Here is a 21225-nt window from a genome sequence, read left to right as displayed (position 1 = left end):
GTGGCACTCCTTAATCCCAGCACTCGGAAGGCAGAGGCAGGCAGCAGATCGCTGTGAATTCGAGGCCAGCCTGGTCTACAAAGCGAGTCCAGGACAGCCACGGCTACACAGAGAAACCCTGTATCCAAAAAAAAAAAAAAAAAAAGTCAATCTTTATAAATATTAAGAAAAAAAGTATGCTAAGTACACAGAGAATACACATTGTAAAGTACACAAAGAAAATGACCCTCTGCAGAAAGGGGACTCAGTGAAGTGACTCTGGCCAGTGTGGAGAGCATGGCTCTGGCAGGCCTGGCCCTTCTCCCCCATTTCCTGGGCCTTTCTACAGCAGTTAGGTTACATTCCTAAAGCTAGCCTCAGAGTTCTAGTCCCTTATTTGGCCACTTCCTCCCCCTGAGACTGACTACAAGATCCACCTATCAGAGTACAGAAGTCCAGCAACCAAAAACCCCCGTTGGCTCACCTAATTAAGATGTCCAATTAAAATACACCAGCGCGACCTCACCCATTCTAACACAGACCTTCCCTTTTGCTCTTCTTAAAGATTACATGGGCAAGGTCATTTGCTGCTTTTTTTCTGCACGGGTCAGACAGCAGACACTTTAACTTTTCTTTCCCGCTTAATAAAGGGTCTCTCTGTGAAAACAGATGTTTGGATGTGGTTTGTGCCTCATCTGGGGTCTGAGAGAGAACCCACAATTATGTGGGGGTCTCCTTCACTCAGGAAACCAGGCCTTTCCTGGAGGACAAGAGGTTTTAAAGGTCTTTGGTGGGCTGGAAGTGTGTGTGGGGGGAGGTGTACGCGAATGTGAGCACACCTATGCATTGGGTCTTTTTCCTCTAATTCAGGATTGGCCAGTTTAGACCAAGAAAGCTGATAGGTCCACAATTTTGGAGGAACAGGTTCAGTCAGGCCTTGAGTTTATCCAACCAGTTTTTGCTGGCTAACTGGTAGAGGAGGCCACTCCTTGAACAGAGGAGGAAATAACAGTCTGCTAGGCTGTTATGTCTGGTCAGAAGGCCAAGGAAGATGCTGGATATTTGTCATTTTTATTATCCTTCTGTAGTCCCTTTGTCTGTCTGTCTGTCTGTCTGTCTGTCTGTCCGTTAAGGCCTCTTCTAACTGGTCCTTTCTTCTGTCTAGAGCTCTCTTCCATTAGATGGCTCTTTGTTGCTTTATTTCATTTCTAAAGTCCTGAAAACACCCTTTTCTTCTTTTTTTTTCCTGGTCAACTGAACAATTGCATTTAAACGACTATCAGGAAATTGCTTTGTAGAATCTAGTTACTACTCCAAATATAAATTATATTTATAACATAATGACACATGACAGGATTATCTCTAAATTCCAAGATGTCCTTGAACAAAACTGCACCTTAAAATGTTTACATACACATACATACTAATATATGCATGCACCATTTCTTAAAAACCAGGCATATAATACTCTGTAACCTTAAAAGTAGCCTTATTATTTTAGATCGCTTTTGGGACATAAGATGATGTCCCCTTGATGAGGAGGCCTGGTGGCACTCAGAGGAAGGATAACAGGCTATCAAGAAGAGACTTGATAACCGATGATCATATAGAGGGGGAGGAGGTCCCCCTCAGTCACAGACATAGGGGAGGGGAATAGGGTGAAAGCAGGAGGATACAAGGGATGGGATAACAATTGAGCTGTAATATGAATAAATTTAAAACAAAACAAAACAAAAAAGATGACATCAACAGGTCACATAAAACCCCTACAAACACAGGCACCAGTGGTAAACAAGCTAACTAACAGGACAGGACACTGGAAGAGCATCAAGTGAAGGTTTTGAAATCCTCCACAGGACATTTGAAACAAAGCATTGTTAGCATACCTGTCTCCAGGCTGTCTAGCAACCAGTGACATCATCTCCTGGCCACCACTAGGTGTGTCAGGTGCCCAGGATATAAAAGGACAAAGCCACCTCATCTCTCTCTCTCCTGTTCTCTTCCTCTCTCCTCTTCTCTCTTTGCTGTCTCTGTCTCTCTGCAGTGCCCCTCCCCCTTCCTGCTCTCCTACGCTTCTATAATAAACTTTTCCATATCATATCTGTTGCCTGGCATCTTATTTTTCATGCTTAACATTGGTGGCCCACACAGGGAGGGTAATTCCATTGTTTTGTACCCTGGGAACCCTCTCTACTGTGAGCCAGCAAAGCAGACAGGGCAGTGCAGATACTACCTCACATTGCCCCTCCCCACCAAACTGTCCCTGCCATCCACCTGCTTCCACAGCCCAGCCTGGCATAGAATCCACAGCTGCAGTGATGCACAGGGACTTTCCATCCCCCATTCTCCTCCACCCCCCAGGACTCTCACCTCCTTCCTTTGAAGGATGCCTACGAGTTTAACTTTCCCTGCTTCTCCAGTGCTTATCTGTGTGTACAAGAACTTTTTGTCCTCTACACTTTACGTCATGGCCTTCCCTTCCCTTGCCATGCACCCTGTTGGCTCTCTTCTTCTTCTTCTTCTTCTTCTTCTTCTTCTTCTTCTTCTTCTTCTTCTTCTTCTTCTTCTTCTTCTTCTCTCTTTTAAAGATTTATTTATACGCAGGCCAGAAGAAGGCATCAGATCACATTATAGATAGTTGTAAGCCACCATGTGGTTGTTGGGAATTGAACTCAGGACCTTTGGAAGAACAGACAGTGCTCTTAACCTCTGAGTCTCTCCAGCCCTCTTGCCCCACTCTCTCTTGCCCTTCTCTATTGATCCTCTTGGATCTCTGTGGCCCCTCTCTCACTCATCTCTCTTCTCTTTCTCTTCTCTTCTCTCCCTCCCTTACCCCCCCTTGCCTCCCTGGCATCCTCTCATGGCCTAGTTTAGTCTACTGGCCATGTTTAGTCTACTACCTTCTCTCCTTGCTCTGGACTTTTCTAGATGCCCTCCCTCTGGCTGTACTTTCTCTCCTATCTACAATAAAACCTTATGGGGCTGGAGAGATGGCTCAGAGACTAAGAACACTACCTGTTCTTCCAGAGGATCCAGATTCAGTGTGTGTCTCTCCAGTTCCGTGGGCTCTGACACCAGCACGCAGATATATCACATCACACTGACATTCAGGTAAACACCAAGGCACATAAACAAAGCAAAACAAAACCAATAAAAAAGAAAACCTTTCCCTCAACCACACCTTGGAGTGCTCATGCCTTTCCTCACCTATATAAGGGGAAAAGCCAGAACTAGTGTTCTCATGTCACTTGATTTCATCCTGGACATGTGACAATTGCCACAATAAGAAAATTGGGCAGGAATTTAGCATCCTTAAACTTACTTCTTTAGGGCAGCCTGTCTGACCCTGAACCTCGTGAAGCATCTGACTCAGTGATAAGTATTACTCAGTCCAGAGATGACAATTGTCCTGACAACCTGAGGGGCAGATGCACCCAGAGACCAGTGTGGGTGTGGGAAAGCAGTGTAGCTATGGCGTGGGGGATCCCCAGGGGGCAATCTGATTCCATGACCCACACACCCAAGGTTCAGCACCATTATCTGAGTTCTTAGAATCCAGTGTTCAAGAGGGACACTGACGTGGCTTGTCCTTTTGGGTAAGGAATTTACTGGAGAGATTATTTAATATGTGTGTGTGTATGTGTGTGTGTGTGTGTGTGTGTGTGTGTGTGTGTGTGTGTGTGTGTGTGTGTTGGTGTATTCATAACATGAGGTATGTGTTGATGTGGGAGTTGGTTCTCTCTTCCTCCACCTGGGGGCTCCTGGGCCTTGAACTCAGGTTGCCTAGGTGGCATTTGCCCTTACTTGCTGAGCCATCTTGCTGGCCTTTATTAGGGGAATTCTTAGCTCTGTGGGATGATAGACAGGTGTGGTCTCTGAGTTCAGGCGAAGTGATGGTCCCCTCTTATAAGCTTCAGAGAGAAGGCAGGAGGCAGAGAGTGTTCCCATGCCAAGTAGGTGATGGTTGGCCCGTAGTAGATGCTGGCAGCCACATTTCCTCAGATTGCCAGGCAGCCCAAGAAGGGGGAAAGTTCAGCCCCATAGTTCCTGTGTGCCCGTCACAGAGATCTGTGCCTCCACACATCTGCTCATGGTTTACTGTGCTTCATAAACCTATTTTTTTTGGAAGAGAGAACTACAGAATTCTGAGCTGTTGGGATCCTACTAGGATTTGTTGCTGGTGCAATCTTGAAATGTTTCTTCCACTCTTTCTTCTCATAGTTTCACATCTTAAAGTTTTTCATCCATTTTGAGTTGCCTTTTTTTTTTTCTCTGTGTAGCCTTGGCTATCCTGGACTAACTTTGTAGACCAGGCTGATCTCTGTGAGCTTGAGGCCAGCCTGGACTACAAAAGGAGTCCAGGACAGCCAAGGCTACACAGAGAAACCATGCCTCGAAAAACCAACCAACCAAGCGAAACAGACCTATACAAAGATATCTTTCATGATTATATTAGTCATGGTACCAAGCCTATCTAACAACTACAAATGAACACGTGCACCCAATTCAGAAATTCAAAATATTAGAAGCAAAATATTACTGAATTAAAGTGAAATCAACAAGTACATAATCATGTAAAAAATTTGAGTTTCCTTTCTCAATAACTGGTAAAGTGAATGGGCAAAAGCCCCCCAAAACAACAACAACAACAACAAAAACAACAACAACACAAACAAAACAAAACCCCAACCAACCAACAACCAACTAACCAAAAACAATCCTGGCATGGTGGCGCACACCTGTAATCCTAGCACTCAGGGAGGCAGAGGCAGGCAGATCGTTGTAAGCTTGAGGCCAGCCTGGTCTACAAAGTGAGTCCAGGACAGCCAGGGCTACACAGAGAAACCCTGTCTCAAAAAACCAAATAACAACAACAAAAGCATCAGTGATTTTAAGAAACTATTTCTCACTAACATTTTTCTTCTTGATGTGAAAAATGCTGCCCAGATATAAGACTTCAGACCTTGGCTCAATTCAGTATCCCAGCCTCTGGAGCCACGAGAAACAAGCTTACTATTGGTTTAACCTAAGAAATGAATGGTGGCTTTATATCTTTTCTCTCTCTCTAGAAGCCATCTGGGAAGGAACTCACTGTGATTTTGGCCACTCCAGTAGCTATCTGAGACCCTGGAAATATCCTGGGGTCACCGCTCTTGAGTCCAGCAAGGAGGAGCCCAATAGATGGGTGTTCTTTTTTATTTATTTTTTATTTTAAAATTTTTTTTAGATGGATGCTCTTAAGAGCCATCTGAGAGTCTAAAGGACTTTGATTCAGACTGTTTCAAAATACCAGTTTTTGGTTTTGCCAAGTCTCTGCCTACAGACTTTTACCACTTTCTTGAGTCTTTTTCCAGGCTCAGTCGCTTCTCTAATTTACTCAGAGAAGCCTAACTTTTCTCTTTCCTGCCCCTTCTGTAAGCGTGCTTTCCCTACCACTTGGCATTCTGGGCTTCCTCAGTCTCTCGCTAGCGCTGCACTCCTGGCCTGGCTGACCCCCATGCCAGTTTAAACAGTGTGGCTTTTTCCTTTCTCTCTCCTACCGGCAACTGCTGAGATTTACAGCCTGCCTGCGCTGGTGGGGTTTCCTTTAGCGGCTAATAAAATTGTCCTTGTGCTTCAGAAAACTCAGTAGTAATATAAAGCATTTCAACCACACCATTGCCCACCTTGATCTAATTAAAATTTCACCGAAAATTGCATTGAACAAGTAGAGAATAGATGTTTTTTACCCCAAGTCTGAAAAAAAAAAAAAAAAAAAAAAAAGATGTTCATGAAAACCAGATGGTATAACATACATTTCAATACATTTTATTTAAAAATTTTTTATTAATTTATTCTTGTTACATTCAATACATTTTAAATACTGGGATATTTTCGTCTTTATTTACTCCAAATGTGTGTGTGTGTGTGAGAAAGAGACAGAGAGAAGAAAGGCATTGGGAGTGCACACACGTTGCAGGGTGCATGTGTGGGTCAGAGAGCAGTTTTGCAGGGATAATTCTCTCTTATTTTTATGTGCATTCTGGAGATCAAACTCAGGCCATCAGGCTTGTACAGAAAGTGTCACCACCTGAGTCATCTGGCATGTCCAGTATTAGGATATTAGACACACATCCTATGGCTGCAAATGAATCAACAAGAAAAGAAATAAACCCCTTCAATTCTTTAAGTATTTGGAAATTAAAACCCACTTCTAAATGACTTGTAGGTCAAAGGAAATAGAAGAAAAATAGATGCTTTAAACTGAGCGAGGCAGAACGTGAAGTTTTTTTTTCTTTTCCCAAGACAGGGTTACCTTATAAGACAAGAGGTGCATGCGTGGCGTGCATGCATGAGTGTCTGTGTGTGTGCGCGTGTCTATGTGTGTGTTCACTATGCAGCCCAGGCTGGCCTGGAACCTGTGATCCTGTGACTTCAGCTTCCCAAGGGCTAGGATTATAGGCATGATTTAAGAACCTTGACGGGGGGGGGGCAGGGGGGGCTGGGAGTCAGGGGGTGGGGTGGGGGGAGGAGATAGGGGGGAAGTGGTGGAGTGCGGTGGGGTGGGGTTATACTAGACTGCCCTTGTGCTTCCAGTGTACTCATGGGGGAACCAGTGAGAGCGTTGGAAAGAGGGGGTGCAACAGCGGAAGCAGAATTGAAATGGTGCTTTGAAGGTGGTGGACCAAACCGTAAGTCAGGGGACGCAGGCAGCCTCCAGGCCCTAGAGCACTGACAGGGGCTGGCTGTGTCCAGGGAAATGTGGTCCTGCCAACCGAGTGACTAAAGACTTCTGACCCCTGGAAGGTTAAAAACATAAATTTGCCATTTTTGTGGCTCTTAAGTGTAAGATAGGAGGACGTTTGTTACAACAATGATAGGAAACCCATGCACCATTTCAGGCTCCTTTTGTTTACCATTCATTGGCTTATATATTTCCCTCTCTCTCTCTCTCTCTCTCTCTCTCTATCTCTCATGTATGTGTGAGTATGGTAGTATATGTATGTGTGTGCAGGCGTGTGTGCACACACACGGAGGAGGATGCTGACTGTTCTACCATATCATTCTTCACCTTGTCCCTTGAAAAGGGTCTCTCTGAATCTGGAGCTCGGCTGGTGGCCAGCAAACCCAGCCATCCTCCTGATACCACTCAGCACAACACTAGGCTTGTAGGTACATGCTTCTTTGCCTGAAATTTTGCACGGAAGCTTCAGACTTGAACTGACCGCCCCATGCTTGTGTGACAAGCGCTCTTAGCACTGAGCAATCTCCCAGCTCTATATTTTTTCTTTTAAAAAAGATTTATTTATTTATTTATTTTGTGAATATGTGTGCTCTATCTGCATGTACACCTGCATGCCAGAAGAGGGCACTAGAGGGTATAGATGGTTTTGAGCCACTATATGGTTGCTGGGAATTGAACTCAGGACCTCTGGAAGAGCAGTCAGTGCTCTTAACCTCTGAGCCATCTCTGCAGCCTATAATCAGTTTTTTTCATCTGATGACATTCGCCTCAACTCCAGTCATCTCTCCCCACTCACCGTGTGTGTGTGTGTGTGTGGTAGAGGTCAGAGGTCTATGTTGGGTATCTTCTGCTATTGTTCAATTTATCATCATCATCATCATCATCATCATCATCATCATCATCATCATTATTTTGAGACAGAGTCTCTCACTGAACCTGTAGCTCATGAATTTGGCTAGGCTGGTTGGCCAGTGAGCTGCAGGGATCTTCCTGTCTCTATCATCTTAGTGCAGGGATTGAAGATGCATGTCACCATGACTGGCTTTTTATGTGGCTGCTGGCCATCTGGACGCAGGTCCTTATGCTTGCACTGCAAGCACTTTACTTACAATCCATCTCCTCAACATCTCAGTCACCAAACTTTCCACCATGGTGGACCATAATCCTTTCCTCTGTGAGCCAAAACGAACCGTTCTCCATCAATGTGCATCTGTCAGGTATTTGGCCATAGCAACAAGAAAATCAGCTAACGCACCTGAAACTCACAGTGTAGCCAGGCTGGCCTTGAACTCATGATCCTCCTGCTTCAGCCTCCTCAGTGCTGGAATCACAGGCAAGTGTCACCACACCGGTCACAGCATATGATGGAATTTTCTTCTCTTATAATGCTGAAGAATAGTTCACTGAAAGAATAAACTAAATTTGATATTTTCTTCCTCTTAAGGGTGTCAGTATTTGCCCTTATGTCTGTGGCTAAGTCACTTTTTGATGTTTCCTAAGGGTGCGTGTGGGGTTCGGGTGTGCGGGGTATGTGTGTGTGTGTGTGTGTGTGTGTGTGTGTGTGTGTCTGTACAGAGCATGTGTGTTTGTTGTGTGTTCATGTGACTAGTAAGTACTACATCATTTCTGGTCTGACATTCAGCTTTTGGTTGTGCAAGGGGCCATGTTTTCGAGATGCAGTTTTGTCTCATGCAGGAGCGGCCTAGTTTTCAGTAGATTCCTCTGCAGTCTTTCAGCTACCTCCCTCTGCATAGCTGTTATCAGTTAGTGGGCCATACAAATTCCAGCTCAGAACGGCAGCTCTGCCTCCTCCTTGCGGAGTGTGAGTGCTGCACTGTCTAAGATTCTTTTCTTGCTCTGAGGCAGAAACGTCCCTATTGGTGGTGGTGGTGGTGGGGATGCTGGGGCGGAGAGTTGTGCTCACCTTAGTAACCGTCTTCTCAAAGACCACAGCACTGTGTGTGTGTGTGTGTGTGTGTGTGTGCATGTGCTTGTAGGTGTCAATTTGTTTTTGGTCTGAGGGCAAGTCTAGGACTCTTTGTCATGACTTGAAACAACTCTATTAGTTTTCATTGGCAGTCCCTTGTTCTCTTTCTCTCCTCTCTTCTGTCTTGACTTGCTCTAGCTTGGTGATTGTCTTATGCTTCTGTCGCTATGCTAAAGCATCATGACTACAAGCGGGTTTAATGTCGCTTACTTTTAAACATCAATGAAATATGAAATATAATAATATGAAATATGCACCACACAACAGACATGATATTGAGAGGTTTATTATATGAGCATGGGGAGAGAAGGAAAGGGGTGGCCCAGAGAGAGAGAGAGAAAAAAAAAAGAGAGAGAAAGTCAGAGAGAGACAGAGAGAGAGAGAGTAATAGAAACAAGAAAAGAGAGAGACACACAGAGAGAGTAATAGAAACAAGAAAAGAGAGAGGGGAAAGAAAGAAAGAGTAATAGAAAGAAGTAGAAGAAAACGAGAGAGAGAGAGAGAGAGAGAGAGAGAGAGAGAGAGAGAGAGAGAGAGAGAGAGAGAGAGAGAGAGAGGTGGGTTTGCCCTTTTATAATCCTGGGTAGGGCCACGCCTAGTGCCAGGTAGGCAGAGACATCACAGGTAGGCGGACTGGGGCAGAATCCTAACATTTACACTTGCAGATAATAGTCTACTGAAGGAAGTCAGGGTGGGAAGTCAAACAAGACAGGAACCTGGAGGTAGGAGCTGACAGAGGAGTGCTACTTACTGCCTCATTTTCCCTGGCTTGCACATCTTATTTTCTTTCTTTTTTAGATTTACTTAATTACTTTATGTATATTAATGCTCTATATGCATGTACACCTACATGCCAGAAGAGGGCATCAGATCCCAGGATAGACGGTTGGGAACCATCATGTGCTTGCTGGGAATTGAGCTCAGGACCTCTGGAAGAGCAGTCAGTGCTCTTAACCACTGAGCCATCTCTCCAGCCCCTCATCCTGCTTTCTTATACACCCCATGACCACCAGCCCAGGAGTAGCACCACATACAATGGGCTAGGCCCTCTAATATCCATCATCAATCAAGAAAATGCCCTATAGACTTGACTACGGGCCAATCTCATGGAGTCATTTTCTCAGCTGAGAGTCCCCTTTCCCAAATGACTCTGGCCTGTGTCAAGCTGACAATAAGCTAGCCAGGAAATAGTGATCTTATCTATGTTTTCACTTCCTCTTATGTTTTTAGTAGCCTTTCTCTTACTAGAAATAAATTGCTGACACTTTAGAATTTGTTTCCCTTTATAATTGCCTTTGCATAGAAAGATAAGGCTGTAAAAAAGGTCACGGTGTATTTGCCACCGTGAGGAATAAAGACGAGCACATACCCAGAAGAATATTCTGGGCATGACAGTGTAATGCTATGCTCACGAAATACATGGGCGTCTAGTCTGTCTCTTCCAGGACACAGGCACACGCAGCCAGCAGTCCATCACACTAACACTTACCACTACTCAGAAGGTCCACGAGATGATGAAATCAGCTCTAGTTAACATCTGTCTGTTTTAGAAGGGAAAGAGGCTGTGGTGACATCTAGGAGCTATTCACGCTTACTGCAGAATCCACTTACAGACTTCTGGGCTCGAGCACTGTGATCTCAGCAAAGCAAGATGAGCCTGGAAGTCAGTGTGTGTCTCCGGAGCATCGAAGGGCCTTGAAAGAACGATTCGAATATTAATTTCTGTAGCAGCCCTAGAACTTAAAATCATTTCCTGACAAGTTGCTTCTGTTTCTGTCAGGTCTCCTGCTGCTACTTTACAGGATGGGCTCTTTCTTCACCCTGCTTCTCACCCTGCCCTCACTCAGCGCTCTTGACTGAGTGTGAAAGGCATTTGGCAGAGATGACTGACAGCCCTATCTATTGCACGATAGAGCTGCCTGCCGCACCCCGAGTCCAAGATGACTCCAGATGGAAGCTCAGAGGTGAGTTAACCCTATCAACACTGGAGACTGTGCCAGGGGCGAGAGGAGAGAAGAACCAGGAGGACAGAGTGCAGAAAATTGAGCACAGTGTGAAGAAATACAATGGTGATGCTAGGATTTTGTTGTTGTGCAATTTTTTTTTTTTGTTTTGGGGGCATTTTTTGAGACAGGGTTTCTCTGTGTAGCCTTGACTGTCCTGGACTCGCTTTGTAGACCAGGCTTACCTTGAACTCACAGCGATCCGCCTGCCTCTGCCTCTCGAGTGCTGGGATTAAAGGGGTGCACCACCACGCCTGACTTTTTTTTTTTTTGTTTTTTGAGACAGGGTTTCTCTGTGTAGCCCTGGCTGTCTTGGACTCCCTTTATAGACCAGGCTGGCTGCGAACTCACAAAGATCCGCCTGCCTCTGACTCCTGAGTGCTGGGATTAAAAGTGAGTGCCACTATGCCCAGTTTAAGAGTTCTATTCTTTATTGATCTTGATCTAATCTAAAGTCAGAGTTTTGAGAAAGAATTTTGCCTATAGTCAGGCTTGGAGCAATGTACGTTAACTGTTGAAATGCCACCAGCTCTGTTGCCCTAACCATAAAGTGAAGAAAGCAGTTTTGTTGTTGTTGTTGTTGTTATGGTTTTTTGAGACAGGGTTTCTGTGTGTAACAGCCCTGGTTGCCCTAGACTCGCTTTGTAGATCAGGCTAACCTTGAACTCAGAAACCCACCTGTCTCTGCCTCCCTGAGTGCTGGGATTACAGGCATACATCACCACTTCTGGCTTCATTTTTAAAAAATTAATTTATTCACTTACTTTCCATCCTGGTCACAGCTTCCCCTTTCTCCTCTTCTCCCAGTCAGTCCCTCCCTCTCACCTCCTCTCCCTCAACCTCCCTTTCCTTTCTCCTCAAAGACAGTAAGGCCTCCCATGGATAGCACTCCCCTTGGTCTATCAAGTTGCAGTAGAACTAGGTGGATATTCTCCTATTGAGGCTATGTAAGGAGGCCCAGGTAGAGGAAAGGGATCCAAAGGCAGGCAGCAGAGTCAGAGACAGCCCCTTTTGCTGTTAGGACTCCCACACGAAGACCAAGCTGCACATCTGTTCCACATGTGCAGAGGACGCAGTTCAGTCCCATGCATGCTTTCTGGAGGGTGGTTCAGTCTCTGTGAGCCCCTATGGGCTCAGGTTAGTTGATTCTGTAGGTGAAAGCAACAGTCTTACTAAGGGATAATAGTAACATTTCTTGAGATGAGAAATGGATCCACTTATGTAGATTTGATTCCTGGCCTGTGATTTGGGGGTCAGAGCACCAACAATAACATCCGCAAAAACAAAACAAAACAAAACAAAAGCAAAAACATTGTCTGTGGAGATTCCCGTGTAAGACAGGGAGCAATATAAATGCCAGAAAAATTTTTAATTCTTTTTTTTTATTACTTTATTCTTGTTACATCTCAATGGTTATCCCATCCCTTGTATCCTCCCATTCTTCCCTTCCTTCCATTTTATAAATACCAGAAATTAAGTTTTGCTCTTACCCCCCAAAGCATGTGACTCCCAAAAGGTATGTTCTCTTCTGTAGTTTTTAAAAGTTTCTTTTTTTGCTTGTTATATAATCTTGTTATCATTTTTTCCTTTTTTTGTTACAACTATACATCTTTATGTGTGTGATTCTTCCTTTATTATGTCTGCTCTAATTTGTGAGGAATAGACATACTAAGTCAAACGGACTTAATAAGATTATATGCTATATATAATACTGTCTGTTAAGTGAAGAACCTAATAATTAATAGTTGGAACTAATATATACATAAAACAAATTAAAAGTTTTTTTTTTTTTTTTTTACTTTAAGTTCGGTGGTGGCAATCCAAATACAATTATAATTTGATAGCATTTTTAAAAATTTAGCAAACAACTAAAATGAGGGTTTTTAAAATTTCATTAAGAAGTCATTTGTGTAGCTTGGTGGCACTCACCTTTAATCCCAGCATTCAGGAAGCAGAGGCAGATGGATCTCTGTGAGTTTGAGGCCAGCCTGGTCTACAGAGCAAGTTTTAGGACTGCCAAGGCTACATAGAGTTTCTTTTAAGCTGAGAGCAAGTGCCCTTCCCAACCAGGAAAGGAAACTGAGTGGCCTGGTTCTCAGCCCAATTGCTTCAAGAGGTTCTTGCGTGAGCATCTGTGTCTGACTCAGGGATCTTGTTTTAGGCTGTGTCTCTGCAGTTGTCTTACACCGGCCTGGTTTCTCCTGCTTTGGGATGGTGGCTTTCGGCCTATTGACTGTGATTCTCATGGGTTTACTGATGTACCAACGGATCTCGTGCTGTGGTAAGTGCTCGTTTCACCCCAAATTGACCTTTCATCTTATATTATAAGGCAAGATGACTGTTGGTGACAGGGTTTTACAACTCTCCTAGAGAATTCTAAGGATTCGGCCCCACTCTGCACTTTTGATTCAAGCCCCCTTTGGCAGAGAAACAACCGCAATCATCAGTCAAGACCCCAGCCTTGCTGCCAAGTGCAGCCTTCCCTCAGGAAGTTACCTCATCTTTCTGTGACAGGGAAAGCTTTTCCCCCACATTCTTCTTCCGGATCTAAAATTCTTATCGATACCACAGCTGTATGTCTGTACATCTCTGGCAGTAGACCAACTGATGGTGATTTTATGCAAATGTGTTTCCTGGAAGAAGAAAATCAATAGATCGTGGAACCTTATGCCAAGTCCCCGGAGATGTTTGCACAGGGCCCACTCATTTCAAGCACTTTAAAGGAAAGAGGGTCATAACTTCTAGAGGAACTCAGCAAGGGGACAGTCTATCATTTTCACCTTAGTGTCTGATGTGCTTTTCTTAAAAAAAAAAAAAAAAAAAAGTCATGTTCAACTAAGTCACTTTTGATAAATATAAGATTTCCGCCCCAATTTCTTTTGGTTCCAGATGCTCACACCTGTTGGTTCTTTCTGGTTTGTTCCCTTTTCCTATATACCTCATGGCATGCTGCCTTAAGGCTGGCCATCTTGAATGGTTCTGAACATGTGGACCCAGGAACTCTGTGAACTCATTGGGGACACGCAGACAGTCCCTGGATATGAACCATGACCGTGCATGCAATCCTTTACGCAGTGTGTCTGTATCACGTGCGACCAGAGGATTTTCAGTGTAGCCTGTGCTCCACAGGCTGCTCAGACGTTCAGCCAGAACCCATCCTTGCTTGGTAGAAAGCACATGAGAAACAATGAGTTGGGCATCGTGAACTGTTCAGGTTGAGGCTGGTGTTTTAGATTTCCTTAAACCTTTAGACACTGGAGATGCCATGCTCTACCCTTTACTTTCCAGGATCATTTGGTCCATAAAGATGTGTGTCCTCTTTTCTTCTAGGTTCCAAGGACTCCAAGGACTGTGCCCAGTGCCCCAGCTGCCCCAACTTCTGGGTGAGGAATGGTAGCCACTGTTACTATTTCTCGCTGGAGAAAAGGGACTGGAATTCCAGTCTGAAATTCTGTGCAGACAAAGGCTCACAGCTCCTTACATTTCCAGACAACGAGGAAGCGGTAAACAAAAGCATGTAGAAAATATAGAGCTATTTCTTCCTCCTTCTTTCTTTCTCTTCCCTTGCTTATTCTTTCCCTCCTTTTAGATGACATCTTCCTATGTAGTCCAGGCTGGCTTTGAACTTGTGATTTTTTTTTTTTTTTTTTTTTTTTGCTTTAGCCTCCTAGCTCTTTGTGTATGTGTTTAAATATTTACTTATTTGTGTTTGTAAATGTGTGTGTGTTGTGTGTTTTTCCTTTTTTTAAAAATTTCTTCTTCTTCTTCTTCTTCTTCTTCTTCTTCTTCTTCTTCTTCTTCTTCTTCTTCTTCTTCTTGTTTTTCGAGACAGGGTTTCTCTGTGTAGCCTTGGCTGCCCTGGACTTGTTTTGTAGACTAGATGGGCCTGAACTCACAGAAATCTGCCTCCCTATGCCTTCCTGAGTGCTGGGATTAAAGGCATCCATCACCATGCCCAGCTGTATGTTTGTATGTGTGTGTGTGTGTATGTGTGTGTGCGTGTGTATGTGTGTGTGCTAAACAACTGTTTATTTGTGTGTGCATTTGAACATTTATTTATTTATTCATTTATGCACATGCTTGTGTGCACACGTGTGTGCGGGTGTACGGATGTGAGGTGAGAGGGTGGCTAACACTGAAGAAAAGCACTAGGTCTAGACTACAGACCTAGTGAAAGGGGGCATGAGGCCCTGAGACACACAGGGTCCAACAAAGAGGTGGTGATTCCTATATGGGAGTCAATAGAACTTGGGAGAGAGGGGAAGGAGAGGACCACAGGGACACAAGCCTTAAACGTCCTCTGTTGAGTGTTGCCTTTCATTCATTGGAATTCAGTAAAGTTCTAGACTGGGAATAATGTCTAGAAAGTCGAGTTAGGAAGGAAAGAAAGCTGTAGGGGTCCTGTTACATACCGCCCCTCAGCTAGTGCTCCCCAAGAGTCTCTCCGTGCCTCTGCTGGTCCTAGAAGATAAAAACAGTGTAAGGTGTTGACATCCTGGCACAAACCCGACCAAATGCAATTATAATTCACACATACAAAGAAAGTAAGAAATCTTAGTCCTAGTTTCTTAATTACATTTTTTTTTATATTGCTGTTTATTTTCATTTGAGGGAGATACTCAATCGAGTTAAGTCGGCTGCATTTCCAAAGTTAGGCTGTTTGCTTTCAAGCCCAGAACCCTTGGTTCTAGTCAGCATTAGAGGGTGACAAGTGTCCCTGCTTATGTTTAATATTTAATAACAACTAGTTATTACCTGCCTTCTTGTGCATTCTTGATTGATTCTTTTTTTTCCTTCTTTTTCTTTCTTTTTTGTTTTGTTTTTGGTTTTTTGAGACAGGGTTTCACTGTCCTGGACTTGCTTTGTAGACCAGGCTGGCCTCGAACTCACAGTGATCCACCTGCCTCTGCCTCCCGAGTGCTGGGATTAAAGGTGTGCACCACCACCGCCCGTTTTGTCAAAGTCTATAAAACCAAGATGACCTGCGTGGATAGGTAGAATCCATTGCCCCATTGTTATTACCTTTCTGTTCTCAAGGCAAACTTATTTTATCACGGTATGAGCAATATTCCCGGTTTCATGCACCATATGTAAAAACAAAAACCTGGGTGTGGTGACACATGCCTGTAAATCCACCACAAGGGAGGCAGAAGCGGAAGAAACGCGTGCTCTGGCTCACCCTGGGCTGCACAGGGAGACTCTGCGCAGCTATGCAAGTCTATTAAAACTGAACAACTTCAGGCCGGCAAGATGGCTCAGTGAGTGAAAGCACTTCCCGTCAAACCTGACGACGTGAGCTCAACCCTGAGCCCACATGGTGGAGGGATAGAGATGACTCCTGTAAATTGTCCTCTGACCTCCACGCATGTGCGCTGTGGCTTGCCCCACTCTCCCTAACATAAGTAAGTAAATGCATGCAATAAGAAAAGTTAAAAGTTTTAAAATGACATTTCCTTGGTGTAAAATACTCCCGAAAAGTTAATTTGCTATAAACAGAGGCTATATGGTTATTATTAAAAAAATACAACCCTTCTCCCCAAAGTCCCCAACTTAGTTAACTTTTTTTTTTGGTCAGCCCTTCCCTGAGCCTGGTTACAACTATCTTCAAATCATGTGAACAATGTAAAATAATTGTTTTGACCCCTCGATGTCTCTTTGGGTTTATTTAAGCCTCACTTAAAGTAGCAAATTCAATTGTTTCTAGACCTCAGGAAAACTCTTTATTGTTTTTCAAGTTAATACTTACATGAATTGCTTTGTGTTCTTTATCTTTAGAAGTGTTTGAAGAAAAATACTTCAAATGAAGAAAATTTTTTTCTTATATTTTTGAAAACAGGATATTCTGTTTAAAACCACACAGCTGTATATCTAGGGCTCACCGACACCGTGTGCTTTATGCTGTGCCGTTAGCACATGACACTATATATTTTCTTTTCTTCCATTTTGTGCTAAATTATTCTAGATAATCATTAGAATTTGTGAAAATTTAATTTTTAGAGATTTGTTTAAATTTCTGATTTAGTCTAACATTGCTTAAATCCTTTTCAAATTCTTTTTTCTTTTTTCTTTTCTTTTTTGAGACAAGGTCTCTCTGTGTAGCCTTGGCTGTCCTGGGCTCACTTTGTAGACCAGGTTGGCCTCGAACTCAGAGAGATCCGCCGCCTGCCTCTGCCTCCCAAGTGCTGGGATTATAGGCGTGCGCCACCACACCCGGCTTTCAAATTCTTAAGATAAAATTCTACTTCTGTTTAACTATTGTGAGCCATGATTATGGTCACATCAATTATTTTTCCTTGGGTAACTTGCTTATGTTTTAGTCATTGAAACTGTGTTGATTCACCAAAAGATCTGACTATTTCATAGTTCTGTTGTGTGGCTGGCTTTCTTCAATATGTATGGAAATACTTCAGAGGCATTGCATAACCATGCAAATCTGGAAGCTCAAGGAGCATGCTTTTGTGCCTTAATGATAGTTTCTTTTTGTTGTTGTTGTTTTTGTTTTGTTTTGTTTTGAGACAGGGTTTCTCTGTGTAATAGCCCTGGCTATCCTGGAACTCTCTTTGTAGACCAGGTTGGTTTCATACTGACAGCGATCAGCCTGCCTCTGCCTCCCAAGTGCTGGGATTAAAGGCATGCACCACCACGCCCGGGGGTAGTTCCATCTTAATTAAAAATATTATCCCTCAGTCCAAGTAATGGAAGGCTTTCTTAGAGATCCAGAGGAGAAACCAGACAACACACATTTCTCTTTTAAGTTGTCTTTAAGCAAGTAGGCTTCGGATTGCATGGAGTTTCAAGCCATCCTGCACACTGGGATGTCACTTTACCTCAGTCTCTCTCTTTTCTCCCTCATTCCCCGTTCCTACCCAAGCACGATTGCTTAGTAAGCAAAAGGGGCAAAAGGGGCAAAGATTTGTGGTTAGGAGGCTTTTGCCTCTCGGAGCAGGATACTGGACTCCACGGTTTATAGTTCCATATATGCTTACTGGATATAGTTTCCTATATTTTTTCTATTTTTTTCAAGGCGTTGGGAAGCATTGTAAACAAGAGTTCTTGCCATTACAATGGTTAAATTTCAGTCAGAAGAGGCAGGCAGCTAAAGTAATAAATAAATATGCTAATTTGTGCTTCGGAGACAATGTGCAGTCTGATGTGACAGTGACTGTGGGCAGTGTTTGATGGGCTTCGCAGAAGTGAGGCGAGCACAATGACAGCCAGTGAAAACTGAGAGGAAGGATGTATGGGGAGACTAAAAGCTGTGTAAAGCCCTAATGCAAGAATGGTCTTGGTAAGCCAGGCGTGGTGGCACATGCTTTTAATCCCAGTACTTGGGAGGTAGAAGCAGGCAGACTGCTGTGAGTTCGAGGCCAGCCCCTTCTGCAAAGTGAGTCCAGGATAGCCAGCTACACAGAGAAACCCTGTCTTGAAAAACCAAACCAAACCAAACCAAACCAAACCAAACCAAAAAACAAACAAACAAAAGAAAGAAAAAAGAAAAAAAGAAAACCCAAAAAACAAAAAATAACAATTTTCTCCAAAACAAGTTGTTCAACAAATGCTAACCTGAAATACCACGGAAAGGTCATTTAAGTAATTCAGTCCAAATTTAGTAAATTAAGCTGTCACTGGAAGATATTGAAAATGCAATTATTCACTATATGAATGCTCAACCTTACAACAAAATTAATCTTCTTGGATTCTTTTCTTTATTCTGTTTAATGTGTTGGTGGGGCAGTTCCCTTAGGGCATAAACATCTTCATTTGATTGGACCACCATAGAGCGCCATTTATCTCATCCCGATATTTCTTTATTTTGGGGGGCACCGTCCTTATGACCTCGCCCTAAGCCTAATCAACTCCTAGCTCTCTACTTTCAGATTCCGTTATATTAGAGGTTAGGGTTTCAACAAGTGAATCTGGAGGCACATAAATTTCCAGTCCTCACACAGCACAAATACGAGCGGACTTACTTGACTTCTATCGTAAGGCCCACTGAGAAATGAGAGCCTAGTGGGCCCACAGGAGCATGTGGCTTTGAGGGCAACAGTGGTGGGTGTCTCGGATGATGAGTAAGATGAACGCCTCTGCAGCAGGGTGGGGCTTCTTTGTGAAGCAGGCTCCATCTAATGAGAAAGGAAGTGGCAATGGAGGGTGGAACGCCCCCCCCCCCCCTCCCGGGATCTTATCTCTTTGTGCTTGGACACTAAAGGTCAGCTGTGGGAAGTCGCTCCTTGCAATGAACGTGTCTATTAGAACTCAGAGCCCCATAAGAGTTAGAAACTAAAGCGGGCTTAGTTATCTGGAGTGGCCGTTTGCCTCATCCCTTCATTTCAGTGTGATCACTTAAGCAGCGGACGGCTTAAACAGCAGACAACTTACAGCGTCGGTGACTGGCTATATAAAGTCAAGGTTGTTCCTGAAGCCCTTTCAGCTCATCCAAGGGTGTCTTTCCTTGTGTCCCCACTTTAGAGAGAGCTTCAGCTCTGGTCTTTCCTTTCTTTGGTGGGGGGGGGGCACCATCCTTATGACCTCACCCTAAGCCTAATCAACTCCTAGCTCTCTACTTTCAGATACCATTATATTAGAGGTTAGGGTTCCAGCAGATGCATCTGGCGGGGGGGGGGGGGGGGGGGGGGGCAGGGGGCGCACATAAATTCCCAGTCCTCACACGGTTTTGAGAGGAAGTTTCTGGATGATGCGATTCTCACAAGGCGTCTCTGGTACTCCGCATCTTTGTTCTCCTTACTCACCATCTTCAATCTCTCCCTCAGAAGCAGTTCCAAGAGCGCCTGGGCCAGGACTTTCACTGGATTGGCTTGAGAAACAATAATGGCTGGAGGTGGGAAGGTGGCCCAGCTCTAAGCTTAAGGTAAGGTGTTTGAAGGGTGACAGCAATGAAGGGAGAGGAAAAATACTCAGGGCATAGGAAACAGAAGGAAAACAGCAGACAGCAGAGAGTGAAAGATGAGAGATGATAAAGAAACAAAGATGGGAATCAACAATGGTTGGCTACAGGAAAGGACAAAAATGTGGCATTTTTCCAGGCGGGCCCATAAGCTGTTTATTCTTCTGCTGTTTGGGGAACTGAGAAATCTGAGGAGGAGAAGGATTCACTCAATTTTTTTCTTCAAATCGCCAGTCTCCCACTTATTTATTTATTTATTTTGTTTTTAGAGACATGGTTTTTCTGTGTAGTCTTGGTTGTCCTGGACTCACCTTGTAAACCAGGCTGGCCTCGAACTCACAGAGATCCACCTGCCTCCGCTTCTCTGAGTGCTGAGAGTACAGGCGTGCGCCATCACAGCCGGCTTCTTTTACCCCTTTTCAGTCTTCTACTGTGCATGTTACCAAAAGCAACAGACTCCTCTGGTTTCTTACAGGATCCTCCATAACAGCTTGATACAGAAGTGTGGTGCCATCCACAAAGCTGGCCTTCAAGCCTCCAGTTGTGAAGTTCCTTTAAAGTGGATCTGTAAGAAGGCCATACACTGATGGATGCCACTGTGTCCTGAGCCTTGGATCTGCCGCTGGGTCTTTAAAAAGAGGGGACCAGCCCATTGAATCTTTGTCTACAAATGTATGCTTATCAAATGCCAAACCTGTTATGATACGCTCTTAGACAGAGGATTAGTGCTGCCTCCTGAGGTTGGCATTTTCCTGCTGGGCTTTCTCAGAGACTGCTTAAGTATTATGCTAGCCGTTTAAAGCCTAGATCTGGGCAAATAAAATAGATAAAGTTTGTATTAATGGCTCTCACTGCAGAAACTCACATTGGCTCTCTCGTCCCCTCCTCTACCAACTCTGTCAAATATATGTGGAAAACCATTCACCCAAAGAAGAATAAAACCCTGACATGTTCAGTAACATGTTACACAGAGATCAACTGGCCAGGGAAAAGTACACACTTCATGTTACCAGAGTCCAGGCGAGGGATGGCATGGCAGAGGTCTGTTAGTGGTTTGACTGGACTGCTCTGTAGCTCAGTGAGGTGACGAAATGATGAACAATTATGGTATGGCTACCGATTTATTGTGAATTTCAAAATAGCTAGGCGAAAGGACTATGTTTCCAAAGGCCTGAAGGATAGATGTGCTGAGGGCTCCGTGACACTTTCCACCCGCATTGAAAAAAAATCACACCCCACTCCATAAACGTGTACAATTATTATGTATCAATTCCAATTTAAAGTTAAACGACTCACAATTAAAATAAAAAAATGCGTTTCTGCTACATAATCTATTTTATATCCTGAACAAATCTGAAGAAATGTGTGCATGTGGTATTTTCTGTGTACCGGTGTGAAACACATACAATACGTGAGGTAACAGTGCCTTCCTCCACTGTGTATTCTGTCCTAATGTGGCTCATTTTGCATGGAGTTTTACTGTAAGGCATGGAGAGTGGATGAGGACAGGGTGATGCATTCTGCTGCCCCAGCCCTTCACACTTACACGATGACCTGCACTTGATCTAGTTTTTCAAACACCCTTGCCTGTGTGCGGTTGAAGGAGCCAACGTGTGAGAGTTTCTGT

At 43.9% G+C, this 21225-nt stretch overlaps 2 protein-coding genes across 2 annotated transcripts in view; one reads left to right on the top strand and one right to left on the bottom strand.

Moving 5' to 3' along the window:
- The window catches only part of LOC127197670 (murinoglobulin-2-like), a 110820-nt gene that overhangs the window by 24755 nt on the left and 64840 nt on the right, over positions 1 to 21225 (bottom strand). The gene's annotated exons all lie outside the window — the stretch shown is intronic.
- On the top strand, positions 10481 to 20417 carry Klrg1 (killer cell lectin like receptor G1). The gene is made up of 5 exons (XM_051155303.1): positions 10481 to 10654; positions 12855 to 12974; positions 14024 to 14196; positions 19465 to 19562; positions 20074 to 20417. Exons 1-5 carry the CDS (start codon positions 10573 to 10575, stop codon positions 20183 to 20185), a joined length of 585 nt encoding a protein of 194 aa, XP_051011260.1. The 5' UTR covers positions 10481 to 10572; the 3' UTR covers positions 20186 to 20417.

The sequence above is a fragment of the Acomys russatus genome, chromosome 13 (assembly GCF_903995435.1).
Source record: "Acomys russatus chromosome 13, mAcoRus1.1, whole genome shotgun sequence".
Lineage (NCBI taxonomy): Eukaryota > Metazoa > Chordata > Mammalia > Rodentia > Muridae > Acomys > Acomys russatus.
Note: the sequence above shows the minus strand (reverse complement) of the source record. Positions and strands in the feature narration are given on the sequence as shown.

What these genes read in the sequence shown, in the direction of transcription:
- Klrg1 (XM_051155303.1), top strand. Translation starts at nt 10,573, where the DNA reads ATGACTGACAGCCCTATCTATTGCACGATAGAGCTGCCTGCCGCACCC. An exon ending in CCAACGGATCTCGTGCTGTG is followed by an intron (nt 12,975 to 14,023) that starts GTAAGTGCTCGT and finishes CTTTTCTTCTAG; the next exon opens with GTTCCAAGGACTCCAAGGAC. An exon ending in GGCCCAGCTCTAAGCTTAAG is followed by an intron (nt 19,563 to 20,073) that starts GTAAGGTGTTTG and finishes GGTTTCTTACAG; the next exon opens with GATCCTCCATAACAGCTTGA.